This window comes from Crotalus tigris, unplaced genomic scaffold (assembly GCF_016545835.1).
Source record: "Crotalus tigris isolate CLP2741 ecotype Arizona unplaced genomic scaffold, ASM1654583v1 scf7180000020463.618913, whole genome shotgun sequence".
Lineage (NCBI taxonomy): Eukaryota > Metazoa > Chordata > Lepidosauria > Squamata > Viperidae > Crotalus > Crotalus tigris.
In genome coordinates this window covers 333947-355414 of record NW_024098031.1, presented here as the reverse complement: position 1 = coordinate 355414, position 21468 = coordinate 333947, and the positions used below count along the sequence as shown (strand labels likewise).

The 21468-nt window shown below is 33.7% G+C and overlaps 1 protein-coding gene across 13 annotated transcripts in view; it reads right to left on the bottom strand.

Moving 5' to 3' along the window:
• RYR2 (ryanodine receptor 2) overlaps positions 1–21468 on the bottom strand; it is a 302536-nt gene that overhangs the window by 27899 nt on the left and 253169 nt on the right. For 8 of the 13 annotated variants that reach the window (XM_039366919.1, XM_039366922.1, XM_039366920.1 and 5 more), the window contains 13 exons: positions 19818–19917; positions 19161–19240; positions 18257–18333; positions 16511–16584; positions 13616–13633; positions 8034–8114; positions 7736–7824; positions 7101–7229; positions 5583–5687; positions 4640–4721; positions 1369–2672; positions 968–1035; positions 338–485 (listed from right to left, as the gene is read on the bottom strand). In XM_039366919.1, the coding sequence (XP_039222853.1) occupies positions 338–485; positions 968–1035; positions 1369–2672; positions 4640–4721; positions 5583–5687; positions 7101–7229; positions 7736–7824; positions 8034–8114; positions 13616–13633; positions 16511–16584; positions 18257–18333; positions 19161–19240; positions 19818–19917 (2355 nt within the window). The remainder of the gene's footprint in view (positions 1–337; positions 486–967; positions 1036–1368; positions 2673–4639; positions 4722–5582; positions 5688–7100; positions 7230–7735; positions 7825–8033; positions 8115–13615; positions 13634–16510; positions 16585–18256; positions 18334–19160; positions 19241–19817; positions 19918–21468) is intronic. The other 5 variants (XM_039366921.1, XM_039366923.1, XM_039366927.1 and 2 more) reach the window with 1 other exon arrangement.

Genomic DNA, 21468 nt, shown 5'->3' with positions numbered 1-21468 from the left:
TGTATTTAATGTTTAAGGATTGTATCTATACAGTGTATATTAAACAGTGCCAAACCATATTCAGTGTAAATATGAAAGTAGAAACAAATAATATTTTCACATCTACTGTACATATTTCATATAGATGTTTGGTAATCTGCAGTGAAGGAGAAAATATCCAGAAATGGTTTTGCATTCACTTCCCAAAGAATTTTTTGTGAAAATAAACAATGTCTAGCTTTGGAATAGACATAGACATAAAAATGAATTAAGCTGCAAAGATCAACATTTAAACAATTATGTATTCAAAATGATGTACTATAAGGTATTCTTGTCTATTTTAACATTTAACCCTTACAAGAACTTTCTGTTGATATGCAATAATTTTTTTCCAGAAGGCGGATTCTTGCATTTCTAGATCACCATGCCTATGTTTGTGATGCTGCCTTGGTTTCTGCTTTTCCTTCTCTTCTTTTATTTTTTCTTCTTTTTCTCCATCTTCACCCCTGTAGACACATATTTTCCAAAACTATAATATCAGTCACATTTCTCAATTAAAAATTAATATCTCAATGAGGAAAGAATCAACTGCACTATGGGAAAGACAGATCTTTTTTTTTCAAGGACCTGGATATGATAATAGTTGAAAAAAACCTATAGAAAATGTATGATATATAAGGAACTCAGAATCTATTAACAATAACTATTTTATAATAAAGTTAAAATGGAAAAAAGTATTGTGTTTAAATGTAAAAATATATTACAAAACAAGAAAGGTGTAATTATAGGTTACAAAGTCCTACATAGTGTTTTGCTTGATTCCTCAAATACAATAAACATCAAGTAAATATATACAAACAGATAAACTGTTAATTTATACTACAGTACAACATTTGGAATGAATTTTCATGAACGTCCTTGGATATTTTTTTCCCAATAAGGTCACAATCTTGATGAAACTATTAATTCCAAAAGGAATGGGACATACTCTGCTTTTTCATGTTCAAATTTAGTATCTTCTCTTTCATCTTTTCCATCTTCACTTGTCTTCTGGTCCTTGAATAAATAAAAATAAACAAGAAAGAAAACATTACAACAATGGTCCATTTTCAAATGATATGGCATAAAACAACAAAAGGGCATAAAATATACATAAATTCTATGGCTCCTGTAGAAAACAAGGTAACACGTTTTCACTTGAAAATGATTCTTTATATTTTGGGGGGAAAAAATAACCTAAAAATTGTAACCCATCTTTAAACAAGAAAAACTTTGTTTTTTAAATAGGGTTGACAAAACATGAAATACTTATTTACCATTAATTAGAACAGCTTTTAAAAAAGAAAGAGAGAGTTAAACAAGATAGATAAATAAAAACAGTATTTGTACCTGTATTTTTTCTTGCACATCAGGTAAAGGGAGCAAAGAAGGACTGCTTAACAAATCGCTCAAGCCTGCATTTGGATTATGTGGAATTAGTTTATATTGTCCTCCCTCCCGTTTTAAATCTAAGCCAAAAATATCTGAGAGGAGGTCACTATCTTCTGACAGAGCTTTGAGATCAGTCAGGTCTTCTGCAGGCAAAGCAGCTTCGGCTGGCTTCCTTTCTACTTCTTCTCCATCACCACGGACTTCATCCTGAGTGGGGTCTGGCATATTAGCTAGAAGTTCAGCTACTTTAATTTTCTTGGCTCCTTCAACCAGGCTCCCTCCAAGCAGCAAGCTGTACATGATTTGAAAGAAGCCTCTGAAGACACTGGATAAAAAATGCATGAAACCCATTAAAATGGTCCAGTAGGAAGAAAACAAAGCCGTGACCATGTCCTTCATGGTCATTTTTTTCATCTTCTTCATTTGCTTCTTTATACTTTTCATGCTTAACATTTTCATGAGAGTCATTATGTTATGCCTGAGGGCTATTAATGCTGACGTGATGGTCACTAGAGAGAAGAATCCTATTCGAGGGTCTTGCTCTTCCAGCTTCTCGTTTTCATTTTCTTCTTTATTCATAGACCGCTCGTTCAGATCTGATTCTGAGATCTGAGCAGCCAATTGCATTTCAAAGATGGTGTCTTCACAAAAGTTAACAAAAAGTTCCATTTTTTCCTTTTCCCCTCCCTCGTTTACAACATCAAAAATAAACTGCCTCTTTGACTCTTTAACCTGAGGTTTCTCCCATTGCGTCCGACTTGATTCACTGATTTCAAAGTAAACTCGTTCAATGCGCTTTGCACTGCCCATTATTTCTATGCGACCTAGAAAGGGCTGGAAGTAGTTTAAAACACTGTCTGCCAATTCAAGGAAAGTTTGCAGTCTTGTATCATGGGGCATGTGCTCTGACAAGTTTGTCAGCAAAACAGCAACGTTGAAGCCAATGTCTTTAGCTGGCTCATGAAACCGTTTCACAAATTCCTCGTAGTCCAAAGTTTCATTCTCATCTGTTTCAGCACAGGAGAGCAGAAACTCAGTTTCCGATTGACTATAATGTTTGTGGCTCTCCATCGCTTTATGGAAATCTCTTTTGGAAATAATGCCCTTTCCATCTGGATCATATTCTTTGAATGCATCAGAGAAAGTTAAATCCTTCAGTTTTAGAAACATATCAAAAAACTTTAGAATCATTTCTACATTGTTGAACGATTCCACCAGCATGTCAACCATTTGCTTGCCGATTGTTCCATTTACAACATTACCTGAATGTGGGAAAGTGCATCAATAATCTTATTAAGATGTTTTTTAAATTGTCTAAGTAAATCAAAGAAATAATATAAACATTGAAATAATACTACAAATCTGAGGACAATAATACTGTATTTCTAAATAATATTTAGAAATATTTAGTTAATACCCGTGTTTCCCCGAAAATAAGACCAGGTCTTATTTTTTTTTTCCTCCAAAAGAGGCACCAGGTCTTATTTTTGGGGGATGTCTTACTCACTTCCAGCACCGACAGCCCTGCCCAGAGGGTCCACTTCTTCTGGGGTCGAAAGAGCAGTTTCATTCTGCAGCTGCATTCTGGCCTGCCTTTTGCAGTCAGGCTTTTCCAGAAGGCCTATGCAGCCGAGTATCAAGTCCTTAACTGCAGAGGTCTTGCAGAACCGAGCTATGGATTGAATCCAAAGCTCAGTTCTTGGCTACACAGGCCTTCTGGAAAGGCCTGTGACTGAGAAATGCAGGTCTGGCTGCAGAAGATGCTGCAGAAGAAGTGGGCCGGCGAGGAAACACCTGGCTGCAAGGTAAGTTGGTGCAGGGCAAATGTGGAGCAGATCCACAGCCCTTTCCCCTCTCTAACTTGATTTTTAAGTGTTTGCCTCGCCCCAAAACTAGAGCTTATTTTTGGGGTAGGCCTTATTTTGGGGAAATACAGTATTTAGAATTGACCAAACTTGAAATAGCCTATGTTTTTATTTCAAGCTTAAAAGACAAAGTAGTTTATACATTGCATTATATTTCAACTACAGATGCTCCCATTTCCCTGTTCTGAATTACATGTCATGGTTGATGGGCTATCAGGAGATGTTGGCGAGTGGAAGTGGTCAACAGCTGGTGGTCAGTAGAACCTGAATGCTAACAATCAGCTAGAGATGACCCATCTCCTTGTACAACCTTTGCTGTTATATCCTTATACAAACATATCCTCACAAAGAAGATGCACAGGAAAGGGAAATGTTTATCATGTTCCTACCAGCTTATTCAACAACTGTTTAACAAATTGGAATTCCTTGTTATGCTCATTATAATTTTGGTAGGTTGAGGGAGCATAGTTCAAAAGAAGGCAAGTGATTTGTGTGAACACTTATCCATGTGTGCATGCATGCTCATCAGCTAAACTAGCCGGATCTAATTTTTTGGCTGATGCAGGGAATTATGCTTGGAGATTTGAAGGGTTGAATATGATACACAGATTACAATTAGAGATAAGCTTTTAGGAATACAAGTATCACTATTTCTTTATTCCAAGAAAAGCTTTTCCCTCTGAAATGAGGAAAACTTAATTCAATAACTCAAGATCAGCATTAGTAAAGGGCCTAAACTGGTAGCCCGCAGGAGAATCAAAACCATGGTAAATTAAATGGATCCAAAATTGCTGTCATTACAATCCTGAGTACTCTATTTTATAATCCATCACCAGCAGAACAACCACTAGATATAGCCCAATTCCCTTCTGTCTATACTAAGATTACAACAGTATGTACTGTAGATCTATCTAACTATACAGTACTAGGGATTGCTATGCTATTATTTTGCAAATAGATCTGTCTGCCAGAAAGGAATTGTTTCACGCTATGTAACATCCTTCCCCACGCTTAGTTAATCTCTAGAAAGATTAGAATTTGTTTCTTACATTTTAATGTACCTCACTAAAATCTGAAAATGTTATCATTTTTTAATTGATTACCAGAGCTGAAATTTTTCCACAGTAACTTATACAAATTGGCAGGCTGCATATTCTCTTAGCCAACTTGCTGATATTAAACATGTGTTTGCATTTCATTCATTGACACTACAGTAGGCAGGAAGGTGTGACCTCTTTCTTCTCTCTTGTGATCTTAATAAATGTGAATTTTTAAGATATATTTTGCACTGGGAAGAAACTTCCCATAGGTGCAATTTGAAAAATAACAATAAAATGTGTTTAAAATTATAATTTTAAAGTTACCTTCCAACATAGATAGCAGCATGACCACCATATCTTTCTGAAGATCCATTAATTCTTTCAGTAATTCAATTTGACTAGAATCCTGTCAATATAAATATAAGATACCCAGAAGTCTTTTTTTTTTTTTGCTGCAAGGAGACAAAATCTTATTCCTACCTTGCTATAACTTATAAGAAAAGAAGAGGATAGAGATTTTCAGGTCCTTCAGGAATAATACATGTGAAATTATTTACATTAATTTCTTCAAAGATTCTGCATCCTGAATCACCCAGAGAACAACAATCCTTCTCAAAAAAGAGACAAATATCAAAAAGTCTACCAGCTTTAACTGCAATAAAGTCTGTCTTTGCCACTTTCAGAATCCTTCCAGGGGTTCTAATTTTTATAGTTCTGTTGTTGTTTTTCAAGAAACAGTAGGGTTTTTTTTTCATTAGGTTATATATTTCTCCCACTAACATCTAACATTTAGCAATCTAAGAACTAAAGAGAAATTTCCTAACAGTGAGATCAATTAACCAATGGGATGGCTTGCCTTCAGAAGTTGTGGGTGCTCCAGCACAGGAGGCTTTTAAGAAGAGACCGGGCAGCCACTTGTCTGGAGTAGTATAGGTTCTCCTGCTTGTGCAGGGGGTTGGACTGGAAGACCTTCAAAGTCCCTTCCATCTCTGTTATTCTTTATTTCTGTTATCTTTTTAAGCACTGTCCCTATTAGAAGCAGGTATTGAACTACTAGTTCTTCTCCTTTGGTATAAATCAAATTTCATTACCCTTAGCATAATACAATTCAGTTGCCCAATCTGTTTTAACAATCAGCTCCAAAGAGGTCCAGTACTAATTAATGGTGTTGTAATATTACTGAGAGACAATTAATTGAATAAACATTTACTACATTTTCTTTAATAAAACAGAAGTAATCTATTGCATTAAAAAAATCATTCTGTACCTGAGAGAGCTTCATCTGCATGTGGGCAAAGACATGAAGAAAACCAACCACAGCATCCCAAAGCCTGCTGTGTGCTAGACTCTGTTGATTACCTGTACATGGGCCCTGAAAAAAAACCCCACAACTTCAAAGAATAAAGTGTATACATCAGAGCAGTCACTAGGAATCAGGTGGTATATCAATGTAATAAATTATTATTGTGAATATGAATATAATGTAAATTTATCTTCTGCCAGTGAACTATTAGTACAAAGCAGCAATCCAGTCAAATAATAGCTTATACAACATTTACACGAAAGTTGTTTTTCAGATTATGTATTTCTAAATTTAAATCAAGGTCCTACGGATATTCTGTGAAAGTCAGCCTTTCCAATCACCTCAATAGGAAGGGCAACTTCACATTGGCATTTACCCAACCAAATAAAAGGCCATTATATTATACAGATGGGTTCGTTTACATGTGTCTATTTATATCTAGAGTTAGAAATAAGCACTACATTAAAGCAAACCTGTTTAACTTATGTGAGAGGAAAAAGTATCATATTCAAAATTTGGTTGAGGATTATACTTGAATCGTAATAAAAATGTATGCAATCATTTTATTAATGATCTCAATCCAATCAAATCAAAGATTTATTACAGTCAAAGACCAGCATAAAGTGATCTAAGAATTCCAAATAAAATAGCACTGGTTTTAAATTTTGTATTTCCCAAAATCTCTAAATCTTAAAGAATATCATGAAACACAGAGAGAGACACAAATATATAGTGTAAATATTAATAAAATATAAGGTCACAATCCTCTTTCATTTTTAAAGATTTGAACACCAAGGGGACAAATTGGTATTGTCCTTACTCTACTCATCATGTAAATATAGCCATTATAATTAGTTTTAGATCTTTGGGAGTCGAAACCATCTACCAGGAATGGAACTCTGTATAATTAAATTCTATAGAGCTCAATGGCTTAAGAATTCAGTATTAATTTTAATGACTGCGTGTACTTGATCAGTTCCAATAAGGATGAAAGCAGTGGTAGTCTGCTTCCTAGTCAACTAACGCGTAAAACCATAGGAATACACAGTGCAAAAGGTGACCCCTCTAGGATGGTAGATATAGAATGTTAGTATGAGTGACTGACATGATAAAAAATCTCTCTCTTTCTAATCTGAGAACCTAACCAAGGAAGGTGTATACTACTCAATAATTTGAAGAAATTCTAGCAGATAAATAATTCACTTAAGTTACTTAATTAGCACTCTTAAGCAATTTCAATGAGTCATCGGTCTGGTAGAATTATTTCGAACTGTTAAGTAGTATACACCTTTGGTGCATTTTAATTAGAGACTATTTTCATATTGCTCAGTATGTGGAAATTAAGAGATGACCATATGCATACCAGAGCTTGCTCCCCTTCATTTGTTGATAAACATATTATTCCCAATTTATTTATTAGATTGTTTTAGAGGTCCATGAGTCAGAGGGTCATGAAATGGCATGGAAAAGTAATTTATTTACCTGAATATATTCTGTCAGAGTATTGAAGACCTGTTTTGCAACTTGAATAGCTTTAGAGAAATTACGTTGTCCTTGTTCATCAATAACTTCCTTTCCAGAATAATACCAATAAAAATCACTAATTGATTCCTAAAAATGGAAGAAGAAAAGGATAAAGCATATGGCCTCACTATTCATTCAAAAATGTGCATCTGGCAAATATGTTAATTATGAAGAAATTATTCATAAATTCTCCAAAACTGTGAGACAGATTAATATTACAAATAAATGGTTTCTCATTTTTTGTTACTTTTACATTTTTTGATCCAATTTCAGGAATAAATGTAACGAAAAATTTAAAGCATGTTTATGTACAGTTTTCCTGATATGTGCATTCTTGCTTTGTAGAGGCAAACTCACCCAGAAAATTTAGAAAAATATGGATGCTTATACAGTATATTGTATAACTGTTCTCCAGTTCCCATAGGTTTGAGGATTACTGATTAGATTAGATTACTTTAAAATGTGAAACTGAATAAATTTATCTGTGTTAGTTAAAGGCTTCAAAACCTACTAATTAACACCCATACATTTATTTTGATTATTGCAAAAATAACATAAACATTAATGAAACCTTACAGTGAGTGATATTTTACCTGAACTCTCAATAAATAATCCACAGTGGATATGATAATGTTGACAGTTGTATTATTACCAGTCTGAGTTCTCAAGTAATTTTGAAAACCTTGGAGAATAGAATGAGTTGGAGTTAACATTTGTTCCAATCTCGAATTCCTGAAAATTATCTATATCATAACATGCTTCCTTGTATGTATTTAACTTTTTCAATATATTAATTATATCTACCAAACATTATTTGGTTTGCAAAATTAAGCTTCCTTCATTATTTTGGTATTTTAGAGCATTGGATGGAATAGGAGGAGGAGAACAAACCTGAATTATGACCTTCACAAAGCAACTGAAGGAACCGGAAGAGGTCACAGGTAAATTCGTCATCCTGCATCACCTTTTCTCCTGTGGAAAAGTCAATGCCAGTAAGTATCATGGCAAGATTCTAAGTAACTTTAGAACATCACATGTAGCACTTGTTGCTTAAAAATATAGACATATTTGCATCTTGTAACATTTTCTCAGAATCAGTTCCATAGGGTTCTTATTTGCAAATAGAAATGTTCATTCATTATGAGAAAAAAAGTAAAATTTAAAAACGTATCTACCAAAAATGTAGCAGCATGGGCTTGGCAACATTTTAGAAATGATCTCTCATTTGAATTTTGAATTTGTGAACAGGTAAAATGGATTACTTAAATAAGGATGTAATCTATAGATAGATACTAGAATAAGCAGGAGCTACGGTACTCAAACTAAATTAAGCTTGTTGAAAATTTGCTTAGTTCTAAAATGCTTATTCAGAAGAAAGTTACTGAAGCCAGTGAAATAAAATGATATATCTCTAATATTAAGTTCCTATTCATGAAAATTAAGAATGTAACTTAATACTGAATTCTTTAGGATTGCCTGTTTCTCTATTTTGAAAAGGATACAGTGCTTATAGTCACTCACGCCTTAGTCATCTCCTGAATGGGTTACTGCAACCAATGCTACCCGAAGCTGTCATTGAAGAGTATTTAGAAACTTCAGCTGTTATAAAATATGGTAACACAAGCAATTACGGGTGCTGTTTGTTCAGCACGTGTGATACTTCTACTCCACGAACTCCGGTTGCTACCATTATGTTTCTCTGCACAATTCAAGGTGGAGAGAAGACCTTTAAAGGCCTTCATGGCTTGGGGCTGGGCTACGTAAGGACCACACAATGTCTCCCCAATGGTGTCTACCTATCCTATTAGATCTGTAGAAGAAGCATACAGCCTTTTTTGCCATAGCATCCATCCTCTGGAATATCAGTCTCCCAGAAATTAAACTTGCTAGGCATTGAAAACTGAGCTTTTGTCATTGAGGCTGGAGCCCTGATAGCATGAGTGAGGGTATGCCATGGCTTGCTTGAACATCTCTGAGTTTTCTCAACTGCTATTTTTATGTTATTTTTGTTGTTCTATTATTTAATTAGCCTTTTCTAATTAAAGAATAAAAACAACAAAAATAATATTAAAAAATAGCCTCTCTTTAATTGAGTGATATGGTGGCCTAGTGGTGAAGATGCTCGCCTCCCACTTGGAAGGTTGAGAGTCCAATCCTAGGAAGCAGCAGATGTTTCTTTTGTAGGGCGCAAAGAAAAAAATATCTGCTGCCAACTCCACATGGCATCAGGAAGGTCATCTGGCCAGTAAACACTCAGCTCCATCCAGTCACTCCGACTCTACCCCAAATTAAGGGATTATAGTGTCATAAAAAAGAGAGTTTTTAATTGTTTTATTGTAAGCCGTTCAGAGTTATGTAAATAAGATAGGGGGCCTATATATTCACTAAATAAACAAACAGATAAACAGGTTGGCCTGTGTAAAGAAAATATCCTCTTGTGTATTGTGTGGTGTGCAACAGTAATGGCTATATATTCAGAAAAAATCTGAATATATAGACTTAAGTAAAAATAAGTAAAGTAAAAGCTTCTTAACACATTGCAGTTTAGTTAAAATATTGCCAGTGCTCATGCTACTGTTCAATGGAATTATTACACATACAGATGTTTGTTTCTGTCATAAACTATTTGAGATGGGAATATGTTTTTTTTTAAAAAAAAGTAATGTATGGTAGAAAAAAAAGGGATGGGTGTGGTGGTAGGTGTTGTAGTTCTTGAAAGTGCTTAAATGGCAGTTTATTAATTATCTCTCCTTCCTAAGGCAGAAGAAATTCTCTGTAAATATTTCTAACCATTTCTTTTGTTAGCAGATTTTGGTCACAGAATATTTGGATTTAATGCATATACCAAATGCTACACCATCCTAATCATGGTCTTCTATACTGCTAATTATTTTTTCCAAGTTGCTCCTTCTTACTTTTGTTTTAAACACTTATAATTATAAATAATTAAAGTTGTTAATCATATGCACATTTCATATTATATATAATGAGGGGAGTAAATCATTTGTGAACAAAAAAGAGGTGTTTACAATGTTTCCCACATGCCAATCAAGTAATTTATGATATTCCAGAAACCCCTAGAGAATGGAACATATTTCTGAAATGTCTCAGGCCTAAATAAAATCTAAGCAGACTTAGAATTTGTCCCTCTGTCTTTTGTTCACTTCAGTGTCTGCACTCTTCTTCTATTTCATTTGTGCCTATTATAAAGAACATTTAAGAACGGGCAAGTAAAATAATTTCATTCTATGTACAAATATGATTAGCGTGGGTTATCCACTCATAGATTGCTCTGTTGCTACTGTAAATGCATTTTAAATTGCAGAAACATATTTTCCAGGAAGTACCTTTACTGTAAGACTATTACTGAAAAAAATACCAACAAATATATTATACCAGTCAATTTGTCTTTTAGTGTTTCCCCATTAGCAGCTAGATCAGAATGTGTCATATTCTTCACAATAACCTCACGCATTCTTAAACAATGCATAATGCTGTGGGAATCCACTATCAATAATTGAGTGGTGGCAGAATATTTCTTACATGGCATCTCATTGGGATATCAATGATGCTCTGGGTCTAAGTCATTATTTCAAGGAATGGGAGACACTAACAGTAGAAAGCAATATTATGAGTCAAACTGGCTCTTTCCAGCTTAGGCTGAAATAACAACAAATAAGTGTATCCACTTGAACTCAGTGGAATGTGTAGTCTATTTCATGTTAGTCAATATATTTCTTGTATTAATTAATTATATAATTAATTAAAATTATGAGTCATTTCAAGTTATTTTCACATTTAAAACTTTATCTTTGGTATCTTTGTGACAAACATCAATATAATCCAGATCATGTAAAACAAAGAAACAAAACATCAGAAAGATAACTTTTAAATTGAAAGGAGAGGGAAAAAAATGCACTTTCAAGCTTATCACGGTCTATGGAAACATTATTTAAATTGTAAGGAGGAAATGAAAATGTAAGAAACTAATGTATATCGATTTACACCTTTGGTTTTGAACCTTTTTCCATTAATAACCGTAACAAGTAAAACATAACACATAAAAAACGCAACATTTAATACATCACAAAAACAAATCAGATACATATCTGGTAAAGATCTGTCAATGTTTTACCAGTGGGGGGTCCAGCATTAAGAACATGAAGCTTGGCCACAAGGAATGAGGATCAGAATAAAGAAATTGTTGGTACAGTGAACAATAAAAAGGGCACAACCTATGATAAATCTTGAATCAATTAAAAGGCCTATATTTAAGATTGTCTGAAATACTTATTTTATCACCTAGAAGGAAAAACAAACAAAACCAGTAAGCTTGCTTAAGTGTTTAAAATATCTCTCAACTTTAAAAAGGTAACAATAACATACTATCTAGAATCTTCATAGTTTCCATTTTAAGAAAAAGTTTAGTGCATGTTGCAATAACCAATGGTTTACCTGCTGGTAATTATTATTATTACTGATAGCCCACCTTTCAGATACTACCAGGGTAATTTACAAAAAATCTCAACTATTAATAATAGAAATAATAATTAGGGGAAAAATAAATATTTTCTTCTCTCTCTCTATCTATCCCGCTTCAAGAATCATTGCCATGAAACAATTGAAGGTAATGACCCTGTTTGAGGGAAGGAAGCATTCAATGGACTAAATTGATCTTCATATCCCTTACTCCTTTGCCTTCCAGTGTATTATTACTGGAGCCCATTAATCAGTGTTTTCCAAACCTGGGTAAATTACCCAAATTGGGTACAAGTTGTGTGTTTTTTGTTTTTTTTTTAGTAAAAAACACACAAACTGAGTGCCCAATTATTAGAGGAACACTTAAATTCACTTAAAGTATTTTACCTACATTGGGTAAAAAGGACTTTCTCATAACGGTTTTGGATAATGAAGGAAATGGCTTAGAAAGCACTACCATAATTATCAACCAATACATGTGACAATATGCTGTGCTATAAGCAGTATTTCTGTTTGTGTATCCCATATCCTCTTTCCAATGTTAAAGCATTTAAAGCAATAAGGAAAACTATTCATGCAAAAACATTATGTATTTGAAAATTATACTTCTCAGTTAAAAATCTTGTGTGTGGGTCTGCCTGTGTGTGTATGTACACAGTCACGTCCATTCAAGTCAGTACTGACTTCTGGCCACTTCTTGACTAGTATATGCAAGGTTTTTTTGGCAGGATTTCCTTCTTCCTAGGGCTGAGAGACAATGACTGGCCTAATGTCATCCAGCTGGCTTCAAGTTTAAAGTGGGAGCAGAATTCACAGTTTTTTAGTTCCTTCTGTGATGCATTAACCATACAGCAAATTGGCTCTCCATTTATAGTTACTCTATTTAAATAATGTCATTCTTTATATTTTACAATAGTTCACGGTTTATAACAATATTATTATCATTGATAGTTGAAAAATAGCTAAGAATTAAGCATTTTTAATTTCATAGGCTATTTATTTTATAGACAGTTGACTGGAGAATTTTTAAGTTTAAATAACACTTCAAATTTAATGGATTTTTTTTCAACCAGTAGCATTATAATGAACTCTCTAATTAAAATCAATGAAATTTCAAAGTCTTTATCTTTATCTGCACAGTGTTCAGTTCTGGTTAGGGCTTAGCTTTGCTACTGAAACTTGTTTTACCTAAATGGAGATGATTTTATAAGAACAAGGAATGATTGAGTTATATATTGAAGTTTCCCTTACAGAACAGATTCTCACTAACTTACTTTTCACCTCTTATTAATAAAGAGACTAGGAACCATGTCAGATCTACTAAAATTTACCTCTAGTGAAAGAATTTATGATTTAAGATTAAGACTCAGTGAAACATATTAACACCAAGAAATGTTGAAAAAGAATTTCATCAATATAGTTAAAATTGGCTATCATGCATTAATTCTGTTAAATGTTTATAGTGAAAATATAACTTTATCACAAAACATCCCCTCTCTCCCCCACCATCAGAGACAAGTCTGGATCCTCCACTGATTTCCTATGTTTGCACAAACTAATGCAGCCATAAAGCCACATTAAATACACGACAGAAATGCTACAGGAAGACCACAGCACAAGGTGGATTTTAATGTCATATGCACACATTTTATTTACAACCAACCATCACAAATACTTGGCCCACTAAGAAAATAACACCACCAAATGAAGCAGAAAAAAAAGAGTAAAATCAAAAAGCTTGCTGCTCTTACATCTAGTGTGCCAGATACTGTGCATATCCTGAGAAAGGGAGGAAAAAACAAAGATGTGGGGAAAGTTGGCATACAAATGGAACTTCGGAGAATACAACCATGATAATAATAATAGTAATAATCCTACTTTGATATTCTAAAAATAAAAACAAACTGCATGCTGCATGGTGTTCAGGAGCTGTACAGTGCTGACACGAAGCTTACAACAGGAAAAAAGAAAGTCAATTGATGTGTAATAATTACCACGCTCATGAGTGATGACTGAGGTAGGGGAGGACAGGACATTGATTTCAAAGAAAAGAAAATGGGAAAAAAAGAAAAAAGTGAGAACTTGTTTCAGAGTTAAAAAAATATATTTAGCATTGTTTCTGATAACTTAATTCTCCATGAATCAAATCAAAAGTCCAATTTACGTAAATACATAAAAATGTAAAGAGAGAATAAAAATATTTTGATATCAGAATAATAATTGAATAGAGGAACAAAGGAAAAAAAATAGAGATGCATGTTGTATTCTTTTATAACATATGCCCATTTCCAAAGGAAAATAAACTTCTTCAAGGAAAATCTTACTATGAAAAAATGCAAACCAAAAATACATTTCCATTCTTGAAAACAATTTTTGATAATCAACCAAATGAAGCAAATCTATGGATAATTGGAATACCAAAATTTACTTATAAGACCTAACTTCCAATCAAATGATTAATTTTTTTAAAAAATGTTAAAATAAATACTGGAATATAATTAAGGACAAAAATACACAGAATCAATAACTTAATACTTTAAAAACCTTTAAAAGTTTGTCTTCCTTTAACTTGATGAAAACACCAAGCTAATCAAATTAAGTTGGAAATGATTGGAATGAAATTGCTAAAATATATTAACTTGCCTAGCAGAATAGTAAACAGTTAAGTTTTTCTCCTTATTTTGAAGAATAAACATGAAAGGATTTGCTAAAGTATATAATAGAAGAAATTATCATTGTGAATGAATAGAAAAAATAGAGGTTTTAATGCTATAAGCCGCCCAGATGGGTGGCAAATAAATTTAATAAACAAGCAAACAAACAAACAACTAGTCACAGAGAAAATACATAAAAGATTCCAGATGGAAGCAACAGATTTAAAGAACAAAATAATAACAATGAAAAAACTGATCAAAAGATAGAAAAGATGAACTGGTTCAAAATCAAAAGTTCTGATACTTTTTTTAAAAAATCAGGAATAAAGAATTGGTGGTCTTCCAGATGTTGCTGAACCTATTTCTACTAGCCCATGAAATATGGCTAAGGAATTCCAAGACTTACTGTCATGCAACATCTGGAATGCCACCAGTTCTCTCAGTTTTAAACAAAAGAAGTTCAAAAACAGCATTTAAATCACTTTCAAACACAAGTGTTTCATAGAGAATTCATCTTTCTGTGATACATAATTTTATTTCAGAACTGAATATATATAAATGTCACAAGTTTTGCACTGATTAATCTCAGGCAGATATTTTCTTAATTATAAACAGGTTATACTTTATAGACTTAGACTATTGTATGGCATTCAGAGTCTTTTTGGAGTGGGGGTGGGCTCCAATAAATCTAATAAAATAATAAATAGGACTCAAAACTTCAGTCAACAAAGTGTGTATAATTTGTTATGGCTGTCCTGCCTATCGAGGGAATAACTAGGAGTAAGTCAATTCATTTACAATCATTGTCTCATATGTGCCACACACTAGCAAGATTTAATATTCTGTCACCTATTCTAGTAGAAGAGAGATACTCCTGAGCCGAGGTGGCGCAGCAGTTAGAGTGCAGTACTGCAGGCCACTTTAGCTGACTGTGTTCAGCAGGTCACCGGTTCAAATCTCACCGGCTCAAAGTTGACTCAGCCTTCCATCCTTCTGAGGTAGGTAAAATGAGGACCCAGATTGTTGGGGGCAATGTAAATATATATATATACATTGCTTACTGGTGTACACCGCTTAGAGAGTGCTTGCACTTAAAGCGGTATATAAGTCTCATAAATAAATAAGAGAGATTATTTTCTTGCCAGTTGGGGGATATGAAATTTGCTTTGACTTACTGTGCTGCTCATTTTATACTTCAAGGTGCTCAAACTTAACCACCTTCTGTTGTTAAACTAGCCGGGTTAATCTGGTATAGGGAAAACTCATTTTATTTTGGCCAATGTGTCTGCAGAAGTGGCCAATTTCTTTGGAAGGCTAACAAATTGTCTCAGATTTTTATGAAAGTTGGTTTTTTGAAAATTCCTTTTAAGTTTTTATTCTATCCGTGATATTTCTTATTATGGACTGGGTGTTCTGTTGTCAGCTGGCCTATAATCTATTATAATTTAATACACTACTAAAATTTTTAACTGAGCGAAACAATGCATCATAGGGCAAACATTATATACCAAGTTACCTCAAATGTGCTAATTTACAGAATGAATACACAATCCAGGACCCATGCCTGCCATGGGATTGAAATATGGCATATATATGCTCACTTCAATGCTGCTATGCTGCCACCCAAAGATTCAATAGATTGGTCCCACCCTAGCACTCTAGAAACCATTGGCTACTGGAGAGTGGTTAGCCACAGTCAAGCCAGCAGGAAATTGGAAATCTGTCTACTGCTTTTTTGCACTTGGTCATTCTGTTTAGATGAGGAAGTATCTCTGAAATGATGGCCAACAGGTCATGTCTGTAACATTTAACTGGGCAAAATTCTGCATTATAGGGCAAAATCTTTTCAACCAATGTAACTAAATTGGACAAACATACAGAATGTGTCCAAATCTGGGACCTATAACATAAAAATATCATGAAGCATTTTATGACATAATGCAAAATGCCATAAAATATTTCCTGAGATCAACTCCTGATGCTTGATTGTGCTATACAGTATGAGCTACTTTCAAGGCAGATTCGTCTCTGAATAAAACTCTGAATTTTTAAAGAACTTTTCAGATATATTTTAGAGGATAGTGAGTAATCTGGTAAGGAAATGTCTCTGAAATAATGACCCAGCAGGTCATGGGTTGTCTAGTCACAAATAAAGATAAACTAGTCATAATTATTTTTATTTAGTGACTTTAAAGGGGCCAGGCACAAAACTTTTTGGTAAAAAAAAAAATGTACCTGATCCTTCTTCTGTTACCATTCCAAGGCCTTCTGCTTTATTCTGACGTTCAAAAGCATTTAGGTCAAGAACACTATAATGAAACATATATAAATCACAAGTATTCAATTTTGCTGTAAATTGTAAGCAAGACATTTCTGTGCACTTACACTTTATGTAACTGAGTTAATGCCAGTAAAGTGTGAATGCATTTCATTGTATGACAGAAACACTTATTTGGCTCAGCAAAGAGGAGTCACATCACTCTTTCTTTTTCTTAAAGGTGAAGACAGGAACTTTACCTTTAAGAAAATATTTAAGATTCAAACCTTCATAGGTCATGTTTAAAGTAAACAAAATCTTCTTTAGAAATGGTCTTTTTCTGACACTGTAGAAGGAGGACATTTTAATATAGAATTAGTTCTCATAAGCAAATTGGAGGCTCATCTGCATTTCCTACCTTTACAGCACACACTGGCCCCTTTGCAGGGACCAATGGACAAATTGCCCAGTCTTTTTTTTAGGATAAAGAATACAAGTCATGATGGATTTTACTCCACTAATCATTGCCGACTATAGGGGGCGGTGCTCATTTCCATTTTAAGGTCACTGAACAGCGCTGTCTGAAGACATTTCCACGGTCATGTGGCTAACATGACATCACGGAGTACTGTTACCTTCCCACCAAAGTGGCATCTATTTATCTACTTGCATTTGCATGCTTTCGAACTGCTAGGTTGGCAGGAGCTGGGGTGAGGATGAGAGCTCACCCCATCATGTGGTGCTGGGGTCTTGAACCTGGGCTACCAGTTTTCCAGCCAACAAGCCCAGCATCTTAACCACTGAGCCACCGCACTAACCCGCTATAAGTAAACACATAAAAGGGCAGCTTCAATTGTACAGTTATAACTACCCATGTGATGTGCCACTGAGCGCAAAGTATAATAGTCTAACTGTAATATCATAGCAATAAACTAGCTAGACACAATTATAAAAAAAATATCTTCACCTAACAATGGGAATATACATCTATTATTGAATGTATTGTTGATTGATGGGTTTTTTAATTGTTGGCTGTTGTTTTTGTAAGTCATATTTTTCAAATTTAGAGGTTATCTAATTTTTTAAAATAAATAAATACATTTAGAGAAAATTTAGTGTGAAATCTCTATGTCCCCATCCCAATCTTTGGACTGTTTAGCATAAAAATTAAAGAAATGAGTGTGCTATAGGAAATTAAAGTAATAAATACTTTATTATTAAATATGCATAGAAGTGTTTCTGAGAAGTTGAAAAGAAAAAAATATCTTTTAACCTATATTGCATAGGGGGAATTACTCCTCAGCCAATATTTTGGCATCTATATTCCAACACTAATTCCATCCGTCAGAATATTACATCTTACAAAATAAGACAAGCCTGTGTTTAAAAAAATCATTGAACCATATTGATATTCAGTGATTTTGAAAGTCATTGGGCATATTACTCTTTGTCAACTCTTTGTACTGTAGCTTGTTCACTTTTTTTTTTTTGCTTTACTTTACAAACTAATAGAAGGATTTCCCTACGCATTCAAACCTACTCAGTGTAAGACAACACACCCAAGAAAATCAGTCTGTATTAAAATATTTACTCAGTTGTTTGCTCATTCATTCATTCAATTATTCATTATAAAGCTTTCTATGCTTTTCCATTCCTTACTTGCTCTGGGCAAGTCATGATGATATATAATATAGGATTTGAAAATGTACTATTTTTTCTCTTACCTGCAAGATTGCATAAGACCAGCAAGACTCTGAAAGAAGCCTACGTCTTTTTTGTCCTTGAGATAGTCAAGCATTTTCTAGAATAAAACATTTAGTATAAATATAGATACAAAGTGGATTTTTTTTTTTGCTTCTTGACATAACATCCTCAAAATTTAATCCACAGTTGTAGACAGTAATATTGCCAGTTCTTAAGGAGGCAAGTAAGAGGCTCTATGTCTCTCTCTACATCCTTTCTGCTTTCTCCTTCAATTTTGCTAATGCCACAATTGCTTCTTGCTTCTTCATCTTCTTTCCTCCATCCCTGGCATTAATATTGATTGTTTAAAGTTAGATGCAAATTGGTCCAATCAGATTGAAAGCCTTGTGCCCTTACATGTTTGTATCCACGGGCAAACTTTGATTGACTTGTGATCAACAACCTCAACAGGTTGGCAAGTGTAGCACTTTTAGAGGTAGCAGCAGCAATAACAGTGATGCCCTGAGGTCATTTAATAATCCACGATACAATAACTACCACTGTAATAACAATAGAAGCATACAATTCAATTTAAAAAATACAGTATAATTTCAGCAAAACAACACATATTAAAAAACTGAACCTAAGGCCTTAAGGCTTTTAAAAGAGAAGTGTAGGTTCCAAGATTAATGTAAAAAGGCATCTGGCCAAAAAAAAATGGAGTTACAGCATCATAACTGAAAAGGACATTTTTCTGATCAATATCTATTTTAGCATAAAGGAAGACAAGAAATCTTTTAAAAAGCTAATATTCTGATTCCTTAGAAAGAGACCAGCCACTATTGAATTAATCAAGTTCAGTCATCAGCAAAATATGTGTTATGTAGATCCAAAAATTCTTGTCACTGAAAAGAAGTAATTCACTTTAAATGTCAGAAAAGTTACCTGCTGAACAGTTGAATTTCCTCCATTCAAGACAGCAATTCCAAGTTTGAGGGTGGCTGCAACCATTGGTCCCATTTCACCTGCAAAGCAAATATTTATTTTATTTATACATGTGTATGCCTATGCATATACACGTATACAGTACATATACATATACAGCTACTTTCTCTCTTATAAAACAATTCCAACGTTTAAAATATGTTCATTTGAGTATATAAAGGTATATCTATATGTATGTATGTTACAAATAGCTTTCTAAATTTTTCTTTCTTTCAGTATCTTCTCTATTCATCCATCAGATATGAATTTAAAAAATCTATTTTCCAACTTACTATTTTCTGCTCAGTCTGTCCAACCACGCATGCATACGGATGGGAAGTTCTGGACTGAATCATTAGGGTCAAACTAGTGCTAGCATTAATTTCAATAATTCCAGCAATATGTTCATTTTATGCTTATGAGCAGCAACTGAGTAAACATTTCAGCAGCCCAAGTGCTATACACAACATCTATCATCTATCTCTTTCTCACTTTGTTGCAGTCCTAATATAACTGCCTTTCCATAACCGTTTTATGTACATTTCAGTGAAATTCTCCACTGGGAAATGTTAAATCAGCAGAAAAGTCCTTGGGAGAAAATAAATAAGGTTAACTTACCTTTGCTGGCACTAATTGTCTGCAGGACCATTTCTGCAGCCCCCCGATCATGGAGTCTTGCTTGCTGGTACAGGAGCTTTTGCTTTTCCATTTCTTTTTCCTGAATAAAAATCCCAACCATTTAAGTTGAGGGCTTCTCCTAACATCTTTGCTATGTAATTTTTTTATACGGGAGGGCTCTATGGCAATTTAAAAATGAAAACAATAGACATGATGGTACAATATCAAACATCATTTTTACCATACATCTGACAAAACAGGCTTTAGAGTAGATTTTTTCAGTGTAGACTTTAATCAACACAGAATTTATGGCTCATATATATTCTTTTTCTCAAAAGCCTACATGCTACTTGGGCTTGACCTGTTCATATTATCTGAAGGAGAATATTCAGGGAACTTTGTGGTCCAGCAGATGTTGCTGAATTGCAACTTGCATAACCTCAGCCATCATGATCAGAAGTGAAAGATTGAAAGTGTTGAAGTTCAGCAAAGCAACATGCTATGATATAACATAGGAATTGTTTAATACAGCCAGCTCATGATTCTTAAACAACAAACTTTATAACTGAAGCATTACATCAGGACCTATTTAATAAAATGCAGATTTATAGAACATGTAAAGGTCAGATTGTGTAACTTTCACATTTTATATTTCACTTTTATATTTTGTAATTCTAACTAAAAATTAGTGCTTAAAATATTTTAAGCACAATGAGTGCTTAAAATATTTTAGATTACTATTCAGAATTCCAATGAATTGCTATACTAAATATCAAGATATAATTGATTCTAGCTGACCCTTAACTTTAGTATAATAGTGAACTGCCAGAAAAATTAAAATTATAATAAAAGTTGCATAGAGCCCCATAAGACCAAATCTAAGTCAACAGCATGACATTCAAGAAATATCAAATCTGAAAAAATAGTGGCCAAATTATATGCGAACTGAAGCAATTGCATAGACATATCTAGATAGGTAGTTTGGGTGCCATAAACATTCCATCTAATGTAGTGTTCCTTAAATTTGGCAACTTTAAGATATGTGGACTTCAACTCCCAGAATTTTCCAGCCAGGGCTAGCTGGAGAATTTTGGAAGTTGAAGTCCCCACATCTTAAAGTTGCCAAGTTTGAGATACACTGATCTAATGTAAAAAACTCATACAAGTATGTGGAAGAAATTTAATCAGTGAGGACCTGTGGCTATACATCACTGAAAATCTAAACACGAAGGACAAGAAAGGAATGTTTTTAGTGAATGAGAGGAAGCTCCTAATCTAACAAGCAGAAGTTCCTATATTCATTTATCTATGAATAATTAAATTAATCAGTTAAATAGATTTTTATTCCAAGTAAATATATTGGTGACTAGGTTGCAAATCAATCATATTTTTATCCAGAAACTTATTCTGAAGCATAAATGTTTTTTTAATCAGAATATAAGAGCAAAATGCATTATTTTTTTTCACTCTTCAAGCTACTATTGAGGATATCTATGTCTGAGCATTATTGCATGTTTTAAAAGCAAACAAAAAGTAGATAGGAACAAAGCATCGATGCTGATTTTCTGCAATGATTATTCAAAAATTTTGTCTTCTTGTTAAAATCTCTTCTTGTAAAATATTTTTGTAAAGAACCATGTCAAAACATAAC